Genomic DNA, 10,827 nt, shown 5'->3' with positions numbered 1-10,827 from the left:
TAATCTTACAGAGTTATGGCATCCTCATAGTTCTGTATTCTACACCTGTACTTCTTTCTAATAAAGATGATAAGACACTGCCTTTGTTTTATGTCTGACGGATCCTATCACAGTGAAAAGAAAAGAGTGTAGTAAGTAATCACACACAAACTGTTCTTTTAGCCAAAACAATATTTTATTAAGAGAGACAGGGTTGGAGGGTGGAGTTACAGCTTCAACCGATCTGTGGACATGGAACAAGAGTTGATTTTTTGTCATCCATCTGTCGTCCGGTTCGTCTTCAGGTCTCGCGTCAAGTCAGACCGCTGGGATCAAGGCGCTGATATCAACCGGTCCATCCCCTCCTCTCCCCTTCAGCTCCGGTGGGAGAACAGCTAGTGCTGCTTCCTCCTGAATGAGCACCCTGCACACACACACGGAGAGACAGACAATGAGTCAGACCACTGCTGACAAAAGAGAAGCCTTACAGTACAGAAATAGTGCAGGCGATGCACACTTGCTATTGTGCCACACTGTGCTGATACCAGACTTTGCATCATGTGCCTGATTAGGTCAACGCATCTTCCTTTATATTTGCTGTGCATGTGAAGAAGTCACTAATGCAGCATCAGGCTCTAGCGTGAGAGCTTAAAAAAAACAAATTAATTATGCACAGTACAGTGGCTACAGGGTAAATGTTTGTTCTCAGCCTTCGAAAGGGGGGAGCCAGTGGTCTAGCTCAACCCTTCTGCAAACTGAGGTTTATCTGGCACTGGAATGAGATTGGAAAACCATGAGAGGGGAAGTCCAGTCACTTGGCAGTGCGACCATCGACACATATACACAATTAGCTCATTTCAAAAGCTTCTGAAGTACCAGTCACATCCTAAAAAAAGATTATCTGATAAATCTATTATGTCACACAGATGAGATAAGGTGTTAGTTAAATAAAAAATACTACACTCTTGTTCTCAATCAATGCCCCTAGACCAGTGTTTTTCAACCTTGGAGTCAGGAATTCAAATGGGGTTGCCTGAAATGTCTAGTAATTGATAAAAAAATATTACTGATGAAAATATTCTTTTAACTCGTTTTAAAATGATTAAAAACACCACACGCGATATAAAATAACTATTCTATACTTTCACTTACTCGAATATAAATTGAGTTCAAGTAAAATGCAACATATAAAAATATCTGAGCTGACACACGATTGATGGCCACGATCACATGACTGCACGTGATCGGGGGTCGCCAGAAATTTGAGATGTCAAAATGGGGTCACGAGCCAAAAAAGGTTGGGAACCACTGCCCTGGACAGTATATATCCCCAAATCTGGATATTTATGTGCTGCATTTTAATCTCTAGCTGCTTTAACAGCACACTGGGTTAAATAGTGACTGGTTTAATGCAATTCAAGTCTAAGGAAGTTTCCACAAGCCAATCACATCACTACTATAATCAGTAAAATTTGATAATTTCAGTTGTATGCAGGTGCTCACACTACCAGCAGCTTTCAACTTTAATCTAGGCATTGAAGGCGCGGTCATAAGGACACCAGTTATTTATTGGTTTGTCTGGCACAGTTACTAAATTTTGGTGTAAGAAAACACATCTGTGCTGATGTGGAGGCAAATTTAAGTACTTAAAATGCAGCCGTGAAGGGCCTTTCTGTGGTTTTTGCAACAAAACCAATTCACCAAAACCTTAAAACAGCGAGTGACGACTGCACAGACAAGTTTTGGGATCAACAAGACTCATTCTCAGCTTCTGACAAACCTGCATTTGACCCCTAAGGTTAAAATAGAAACTAATGTCAAGCTCACGGGCTACAGGTCGTCCCTCTCTTAACATTAGTAGTACAAGACCCCTCGGTTGTGTGTGTCCACTGCAGGACGATACTGACCCTCTGTGAGACGGGCTTTGCCTCCAGTGGGCTGACACAGGACTGTTGAACAGCCCACACACAGCACGACTGTCTGAGCGTGGCTGAACACCGTCGTGATCTTGTAGCATCCTGGAGAAAAAGAAGAAAAAGAGACAAGATACCTGTTACCTCTCTGAAGAAGAAGTGGTGGTGGTGGTGAATCAACACATGTACTTTGCAGCCAAAATAGACAGTGGCTCTAATCAATAAGTGTAACGTTACCTGGACATTTCACATCCATGAAGTAAGAGTTGGGACTCTGAACAAGACGCTTCTTCTTGTGCCTCCTCTTCTCCTCCTCAGGGGATGGGTGCAACAAGTCTTTTGCAAGCTGTATTGGAAAGGAAACAAAAGAGGAGGAAATTGAATTAACATGCGGCCACGTTTCACCAGAAAAATCTCCTTTCTTATCAATCAAAACTACGACGACAAATTACGCACTCCATAACCAAATTAAAGATAAAAGCCGTCGTTAAAGGTGGTGGTCGTCGTCCAAATGTGGAGTTTAGCTTCAGATCAGAGCTGTTAAATGTTGTGTTAGCTCTGTTTTTGTTCTGCTACTACACGTTCAGGCTCCTCGCCGGCCTACATTTCTTGGATTAGGTAATACAGGCTGCGCATTTTTCACCAATCGCGGGAGACTTCAAATATTTTGGAAAGCGGTGGTAAATTAATCTGGGCATCAAGCAAACGAAATCAACCGGAGTAAAAATCCAGACCGCTAATGTTGAGGTTATCGGCCCGGTGAGATTTCCCGTTAGACTGGCTCCATGTTTGCGGTGTGTGCGCAGCCATCTTGTGTCACAACGCGCTCGCAATGTGCTCGGTTATTTGTGGAAAAACTGGGACCGAAACTCATCGAAAGCCTCTAAAACTGCCTCCAGTCGGCTCGCTAGTCTTTTATGTAAACGTTGAGCCGTGTGGCGACTCGACGAGACGGCGCTAAATGTTAAAAATGTCATGTTACAGTTGCCTGTGGATACTCACTGGCATGTTGGCGAGGAAATAGCCGCTGCCGAAAAGGAGGCTTCACCGGAAGCGAGGGCTTCATATCGGTGGAGCGTTTGAGCACGGGCCGGATGTGACGACTTACAAATGGCGCGGCGGCCATGTTGGTGAGGTCAAAGCTCCACCCTGTTCACTGCAGCTGCTGTCGATAAACAACTACAATGTACTGTATTTGCAATGACAATAAAGTTTGGAGCTGGAGGGGGAAAAATAAAATAAAAAACATGGATGTATTATATTATTATCACAGATCCATAATAAGTACCACAAATGTTTCATTAAAAAAAAAAGTTTCGCACACTTTTTTGCAGGAACTATATCAGTATAGCAGCACCACTGTGGATGGACTGGAAAACCAAAAGGCATTAAAAACAAAACTCTATTTTGGTCAATTTTTTTTTATTTAATCTGTATATAATTGTATAGACACCTTAGAAATGTAACTAACTATTAATGAATAAACATCCAGTATTAATTAGTGTTAAATAAAGAATACAAAATAATAAAATAAATGGCCGAACTGACAAATACATTTATACATTTTAATTATGATAGAAATTAAGACATTACATTTCCTTAGAGTGGCCAATGGCAAAAATTGGCAGAATTAAACTAACCCTGACCCCAAAAACCCCAGGTTCACACAATACCACATCGATCTAATAAGCTGCTTAATCATATCATATTTGTTAGAAATTTGTACAATATCATCTCTATTGTTTGTTTTGGTTTGTAGTTTATTTGTGGGTTATTAAATAGCTTTAATTGTTCTAGTGACAGTTACCTTCATCAGAAAATATGCTTATTTTCTCTCCTCACCTGACTGATTAATTGTTCAGTGTGTGGAATGTCAGAAAATACTGAAAATTCCCTGTGATTGTTCCCTTAAGTCCACGTATAAATGTGTTCAAATTGCTTGTTGAGTCTTTGCAGCAGCCCCCAATACACAAAGAGTAGTGACTTTTCTCAAATGGAAGATCTGGATCTGGAAAATTAACTAATAAAAACAGACTCACTCAAAATCAATGAGTTATCAGCAGTGAAACATTTTTAAGTATCTACAACCTAGTCCAATTGGCCTTTATTCAACTTTTCTTGGAGAGTGAGCATTCCTTGTCAAACTGGTCAGCAACTCTGAGATGATGCAACACTGGATCATTTATATTTATCTGAGTCTTTGTCCTTGGCATAAATTGTGACCACGGGCAAAACAAAGCAGTAAAATGGATCTGTAAACAGGCATCTGGATTTTAATGTGCTGCATTGCATATTAAAGTCTCTGTTTGAGCCACTGCCTTTGAATGCACCACGGGACTTTTACTGATAATTCTCAAGGCAAAATATACATTTTTATTGTTATACAACAAAGGCATACAGGCATACAGTACAAGCCTGCACATCTCTCAGCGCTGTGCCCCCTGTCCCTCCTCCTCTGTCGCTTCAGAACTCTGTTTTCTCTGATGTCTAAGTGCGATCAGCTCCTCTATCTTCACATAGGACTCACACTCTAGTGGGAAGCGGTTTCTCTGAAAGACAGAACAGAAATCATCATACAAATTGTCTTCACACTCCTAGATCACATAAAATGTTTATGTAGTAAATTGCTAATACACTGGGAGCATAAATTCAAATACATTCGACTTTAATGGCTATATAACTCTACATTAAAATTGATAAATCTATAATGGGGAATCGTGACCACTGACCACATTGAAACATTATGGTGAAACAAACCTGCAGACAGAGACGCAGGAGGCCTCCCTCCTCGCCCTCCTGCATCTCTAATGACGTCAGGAACAGAGGGAGCGACTTCTCTGTTATTTTGTTTCCTACACAAACAAACAACAAGCGAACCATTTAATATTCATTTTCAAAAGCCGTCAAAAGATTTTGTGCAGAGCTGTGGGAGGAAGTAGCTGCAAATGAACGGTCAGCCTGCAAAGAGGTTTTAATAAACAAGGCTTTTATTAACCCACTGTAAATAAATCTCTTTTTAAAATGCAGCATTTCCCTGAATGTAATCTACAGTTACACATGTAATATTAAATGACCTTGAGAAAGAAACCATTGCAAGCTGATTGTGAGGAATTCACATTAAAATTGATGATATACATTAGTCAGGAGTTGAAACGTCACGCTGTAGTTGTGCTGGAAACACGTTAACGAGAAATGTTCCAGCCTTTTGCCCTTTTGTTTTCACACCACAGTTACTGACCTGCCAGGCTGAGGGAGGTGAGAGTGGCGTTTCCGGGCAGAAACAGCTGTCCGTCCCTGTGCTGCAGTGACGGCTCCAGCAGGGGGTTCCTTATCTCCACCAACTCTACCTGCCGAGTGCGTAACAGAGCACTCGAAGTTTAAATCACAGTCGCTATTTCGGCTCAAGAGCACATTGCATCAGACAAACCTCATTCAGGCCAGCCGTTGGATCCTGCAGGAAAAAATAAAACAAGTAAAATGATCATTAGTCCTTCTTGTGTTGTGCATGTTTAGACACAAATAATGTTTGGTGCACAGATTCAGAAAGCATGTGTCTGGTACCTCCTGTGCAGCCAGTTGTTTGTCTTTACCCCCCGGCTTGCCACCTTTACTCTGAGGCACCTTTGCATCAGAGGCTGAAAGAAATTCAGAGAGACAGCCGTGAAAAGACAAACACCCCTGCTGTCAGAGGATAATGGAACAAGTGTTCATCTGTGACAGAGGCTGTTACGTTTCTTGTTCGACTTCGGGTTGTCTCTGCTTGCGGCTGCTTTCTCGTCCTTTTTGGATGTTTCCTGTTATTCAACAGACACCGAAAAGATCCAAAGTTCAAGATAAATGGGCCACACAAATACAACCAAATACACTGGAATCACATCGACATTGAAGTCTTACCTTTTTTTTGGAGGCGCCTTTGTGCTCCCCCTTGCTGCTGACGCTCAGTGAAGTGCTGCTGGGTACTGAGGGAAGTTGGTCAGCAGCTGTTTGGTCAGGATTGACTCCTTGAGCTGGCTGCAGATAATAACAATAGTAATAATACAAATAACGATCATTATAATCATGATGAACTCGATTTGTGTGGAACCTTTCATTGCAAGAAATTACATGCACCAAATGCTTCACATGAAAAGACATTACTGTAAGTGAACACTAAAACACATTAAAAGCACTGATGTAAAATGAAATGCATTAAAATGAGATGGAATCATAATAAGATAATAAATTATTGAAATAAAAGAAGTGATAACATCAAATTGGTATACGACATCCATATTTATAGAAGACATTGAAAAGAAGAGCTGCTGAGCGGTGCGGAGACAAGTGCAACATTGATCAGAGCTAGGAGATATGATTTGAGCTTCCCTATAAGATACTTAGCAAGCTGGCCTCTCTGATATCTATAGGTACAAGTATAGGCAACGTAATGTAACATAACTCACACAAAAAAGAAAAAACTTCTCCACACTCTTGATATCAAGTCATTCAGAAAGCTGTTTGAAATATACAAAGTCTCTGAGAATTTTTCTGACAACCCTTCAATACAATGAAGGTAAATTAATTTGTCCTTCCTGGAGATGAAAACTCAACAGCATAACCTAACCTGTATCTTGGTAAATCTGGATCATCCCCAGATTTCAAAATACTGTAGAAGTAAAAAAATAAAAAAATAAATAAAAAACTGCACACACATCCTAGTTGCCCAATGTTGGGTGAATGCTGGACCAAAAAAAAAGCGTAACATAAAGGTAAAGAAAAGTCTGCAACACCAAAGGAGCTCCAATGCAATAATTTATTAAAGCTACATGACGTTTCGAGCACCAACGGCTCTTCCTCAGATGTTAGACCCCAGATTGGGAAAATTGGTCTCTTCGAGGGTCTTGGTTTGAGGAAAGTATCGTCAGTAAGTCCTCACACTTAAGCATTTAGTGATGAGGATGAATATTAATGTTAGAAACTAACACACACTTACGGACTGTGCTTTTTCCAGAAGCAGCTTCCTCCTCTCCACAACTTCTTCATGAGTTAGAGAAAATTGACCAAGTATCTGCAAATGGAGGCAGTGTGCAGTGGATACTTATTAAATTAGAAAATATAATCCAGTGAGAAGAATATAATTTAAAACAACTTAACCATTGATTTAAATGCATTATCTCTGGTTACAGTCTTTCATGTAAATGGATACCGCAGCCAGATGAGCGGCTCCTGAGTCTCCAATCTGATTGTTGGACAGTGAGAGAAGGAGTAAAGCCCGATTCAACCGCAAACCCTGAGAGGCAAAAAAAAAAGATGAACACTAGGCTATATGTCACTGATCCAAAAAAGGAGAAGATATAGGGGGTTATATACAGTCGGTTGTGAGGCGTACCTGTGCGATGTAAGCAGCACCTGCATCACCAATACCATTGAATGCCAAGTTGAGTGACAGGAGGTTCTTGTTAGAGGAGCTTTTTGTCGAGAGTGCGTCCCTGATCAGACGAGCGCCCTCGTCTCCGATCCGGTTATTTCGCAGGGACAAGTGTGTGAGGCTTGACCAAAAGAAACACACACGATGAGATCGGACACATTTGTGTTTCTGTATAGTTGTGTGAGATGCGTAACTGCTTGGTGACTCACACGCTGCCTTCAGAGAGAAGATGGTGGAAACTGTGCTCTGGAAGAGGGTTTCCCTCTAATGTCACAACTCTGACAAAGAACGCAGAGTAGGAGATGGATCAGTAAGCCTAATTGCTTGGCTGATAATGTTCATTATGTGGTCCCCCCCCCCCTCCCCTCAAATTTAGTTTCCCATTCTCCAACCCAAGATTCATTTATACCCACTGTGCTGCAGGAAGCTACAAAACAAAGCCTGGCAGTGTGAACGACAATAGGATTCACTCACCTGAGGTTGGAGCACAGTGATATTGTGTTCGTGAGGGAGATTACCATTTGATCTGTCAGTCCTGCCTGCCAAAACCTGCAACACAGTGATTACACAAACAAACAGGAGCAGAAAAAAATATCAGTAAGAGCTGTAACCCTGTTCCATGAAAGAGGGGAAACACCTCTGTGCAGCAGCTCGTTGCTTACTGAAGGCTCTGTAGCTGGCTCAAGGAGGGAAGCATCTTCTCCAGCACTCTGCCAATCTGCTTATTCACCTTCCATCCTGGGTACATTTAAAAAGAAAAGAAAAAGATACACACTACATTATATCATGAACTAATGTTACTGTATGAACATGTATCTGTGGTGTTTGGTTTGTGTTACTTATTACCTGAAACTTTAATGCTCCTGGTGCTCAGGGGGTCTTTATTCTCCAGCTCCACATGGAGGCGTGGCTTGGACCAGAGAGATGCAGCATTTATGTGGGACTGCCTGTTTCCTAAAGGCATAGTTAATGTTATTATGTTAATGAAGTCAAGTGAAACTGAGATATAATTATTATACTTTATGTTCATAATTCTTTAATGTCCTCTTATGCAAAGGCTGTTCTGAGCTGCTTTTCACCTGTGACCCCTCCTTCAGTGTCAGTCAGTATGGAGGGGGTTGCTGGGTGCTCATTGCCGACAGCTGGGATGTCCTTTATGTCCAGAAGGGCACACAGCCTGGGGAAGTCAGTCTCCACTTTGCCTGAGCACTGATACTCATCTGTGTGATAGTGGGTCCAAAGCATTAGCCATACAACCCTCAGCTGTCTCCAAACGAAGCCTGATAGAGTCACTTACCAAAGGTCTGACCAGGTGATGATTCATTTGGAGTGTGTCCTAAAAACAAAAGAGGCCAGAGTTTATAGCTACGATATGATACGATACGAATGGCTTTATAAATCCCCAAAGGTGAAATTCATTTTTATTATTTCATCATTCATTCATCTGATGGAAATGTCTCACTTTTACGTATAATCAATTCAGACAAAGTGAACCATGGGGTACCATGTCATACCTTTAATTCAACTGCAAGTGAGTTTGAATGGTTATTTCATTCCTTAAATCTTCTACTAAGGCCACAGTCCACTGTGACAATGTTACAAGTGAGGCTAATGAATGGGCGAATGCTTCAGTGCCTCTAGGTTAAGACTTTATTGATCCTGCAGGGAAGTTAAATCTATCCAGCAGTATGTAAAGTAAAGTGAAATGAAGTGCACCAGCTGTAACATTAACATGATGTATTAATGCATTCATAAGATAAGATAAGATATTATTAAAAGTGCCTCAAGATGTTTAGTCTGTACCCTAGCAACATTTTGATGGATGTTATGATATGAAACACATCTACTCTTCACCAATATGTGCAGCTCATCACTGGAGTTATTGGTGAAGACTCATGATATTTTTTCATAATTCTAGTATAATGTTATATACTGTAAATCCTTCTGAAATGGGACATTCTTCCTGATCCATACCTTTATTTTGGCCATTTAAAATAACTATACTCTGACATTAATGCCTCTGAATAGACACTGAATACAGAACATTTTCCCACTCAAACCACACTACTGATTAAGGATGTTGTGTTATTACAGTTGTATCATTAAAAACCTACCTGCATAAATATAATTGACAGATCAGGGCTGCAGACTGCCCCTAATTGGGGGCATTTTGCCCCTAAAATTTGAGACTAGTGCAAGTTTTCATTTATCATGTTTTTTTAACACTGATGAAACGTGGAAGGGGCGACTCAAAATAAATCTGGCATCTGTGATTACAGGTGGCAGGCCAGGCCAATGTGTGTGAGGGTCATGAATGAAAAGGATATATTCAGATAAATTTGCTTTGCAGGTGTATTTTGAGTGTGCGTCCCGACATTTTCTACTTGTGCTCCTAAAGTTTTAAGGGCCACTGCTGTGCCCCGAGCAAAAAAAGTTAGTCTGGATCCCTGCAGATTAATTCAGCTCAACTGAAAGGGGTGTTTTATTATTAATGGCTGCTAGCTGCGTGCTAACGGTGAAGGAGCTACGTAGCTGCCTTTTATGATAACAGACTTTTCTAACCTGTGTTTTTCTCATCCTCAGCGTTCGCCTTGTCCGCTTTGTCTTTCCCGTGTTTCTTTCTAGACATTGTTGTGTCGCAAAAGTTATTTTCAACTCCTCAGATGAGGCAGCTACCTCCACCAAAGATATTCACTGTGCCGCTGGCTAAAAGACTGAGCGTCATTATCGTAGCCATGGCAACCCAGAGGTCCCGTCCCAACCAGGAGTTCAACGCGAGACTTGACCTGAAGTGACTGAAAGTCTTTTTTCCCTGTCTTCTTTTACTTCTTTGATAAATTAAACAGGCGTTTATTTATTTGTTATCGATAGACTTAAGTAGTTGATAGGACTTGGTGCGATGACAATGATGAGAAGGAACAGCAGCAGCATTTATAGCGACACTTTCCACTATGCAAGTTCTGAAATATCGCGAGAGTTCTCGATTCACCGTTAGGAACTGAGGTAAGTAAAGGTGGCCTGAAAGCCAACTCCTTTATCCTAAAAAATATACATTTTGAGGCTGTTTTACGGCTCAATTTAGGTATAACTTTAAATGTATGTTAATAGTTGATTCTAATGAAACGGAATCTGACAAAACGTGTGTGAATGCATATTGATATCCTACTTGACAAATGAGATGAACCTTCCTAAAAGTCCACATCCAGTTTCCATCCAGAAGAAAAGTGGAAAGTGAGAACTAAACAGCAATGCAGTCTGATTATCATGAATCCCTTTAGGCTCTACCTGTTTTATCACATTAGCAAGACTCTTTCCATCCCTACATTATGTTCCACTCTACACAGCCCACTGTCTTTGGCCGAAGCAGCTTCATGTCAATTTCAAAGAACATGTGCAGTATACATGTTATAATTCTACTCAATTTAGGGATATTAACAAATAAAAACCTTTTTTGCGTCATCAGGCTGGACTACTTGATTTCTGAATCTTTTGTAAGCTACATTAAGAGTATTCAAAGGAGACAACAGCATG

At 40.8% G+C, this 10,827-nt stretch overlaps 2 protein-coding genes and 1 non-coding gene across 4 annotated transcripts; all 3 read right to left on the bottom strand.

The window, feature by feature from the left end:
* Positions 1 to 156: 156 nt before the first annotated feature.
* rps27.1 (ribosomal protein S27, isoform 1) lies at positions 157 to 2,930 on the bottom strand. The gene is made up of 4 exons (XM_085791357.1): positions 2,895 to 2,930; positions 2,130 to 2,238; positions 1,887 to 1,997; positions 157 to 403 (listed from the first exon to the last, which is right to left on the bottom strand). The coding sequence occupies exons 1-4, from the start codon at positions 2,898 to 2,900 to the stop codon at positions 375 to 377; spliced, it is 255 nt and encodes an 84-aa protein (XP_085647483.1). The 5' UTR covers positions 2,901 to 2,930; the 3' UTR covers positions 157 to 374.
* On the bottom strand, positions 677 to 806 carry LOC146978580 (small nucleolar RNA SNORA35). Its single transcript, XR_015037180.1, has one exon. It is a non-coding gene; the product is annotated as a small nucleolar RNA SNORA35 (small nucleolar RNA).
* A 1,126-nt stretch (positions 2,931 to 4,056) lies between the features above and the next one.
* Positions 4,057 to 10,156, bottom strand: lrrc71 (leucine rich repeat containing 71). 2 transcript variants are annotated; one of them, XM_085791356.1, is made up of 17 exons: positions 9,859 to 10,156; positions 8,594 to 8,632; positions 8,376 to 8,516; positions 8,143 to 8,250; positions 7,959 to 8,034; positions 7,771 to 7,845; positions 7,506 to 7,574; positions 7,258 to 7,417; positions 7,075 to 7,158; positions 6,862 to 6,936; positions 5,787 to 5,903; positions 5,623 to 5,686; positions 5,454 to 5,527; positions 5,320 to 5,343; positions 5,131 to 5,239; positions 4,650 to 4,744; positions 4,057 to 4,441 (listed from the first exon to the last, which is right to left on the bottom strand). In XM_085791356.1, the coding sequence occupies exons 1-17, from the start codon at positions 9,923 to 9,925 to the stop codon at positions 4,319 to 4,321; spliced, it is 1,500 nt and encodes a 499-aa protein (XP_085647482.1). In that variant the 5' UTR covers positions 9,926 to 10,156; the 3' UTR covers positions 4,057 to 4,318. The 2 variants fall into 2 exon arrangements, with proteins under 2 accessions (XP_085647482.1, XP_085647480.1); XM_085791354.1 differs by having other exon boundaries at positions 7,258 to 7,423; positions 9,859 to 10,027.
* Between the last annotated feature and the right edge of the window lie 671 nt (positions 10,157 to 10,827).

Source organism: Trachurus japonicus, chromosome 11 (genome assembly GCF_045865225.1).
Source record: "Trachurus japonicus isolate A0001 chromosome 11, Traja_1.0".
Lineage (NCBI taxonomy): Eukaryota > Metazoa > Chordata > Actinopteri > Carangiformes > Carangidae > Trachurus > Trachurus japonicus.
This window is presented reverse-complemented; position numbering and strand designations above follow the sequence as displayed.

Coding starts and splice junctions, on each gene's coding strand:
- lrrc71 (XM_085791354.1), bottom strand. CDS start 9,925: ATGTCTAGAAAGAAACACGGGAAAGACAAAGCGGACAAGGCGAACGCT. Junction 7,846..7,958: donor AGCCAGCTACAGAGCCTTCA/GTAAGCAACGAG, acceptor ACTGTGTTGCAG/GTTTTGGCAGGCAGGACTGA. Junction 5,687..5,786: donor AAGGCGCCTCCAAAAAAAAG/GTAAGACTTCAA, acceptor GTTGAATAACAG/GAAACATCCAAAAAGGACGA.
- rps27.1 (XM_085791357.1), bottom strand. Junction 1,998..2,129: donor CATGGATGTGAAATGTCCAG/GTAACGTTACAC, acceptor CTTTTTCTCCAG/GATGCTACAAGATCACGACG. Junction 404..1,886: donor CAAAGCCCGTCTCACAGAGG/GTCAGTATCGTC, acceptor GTGTGTGTGCAG/GGTGCTCATTCAGGAGGAAG.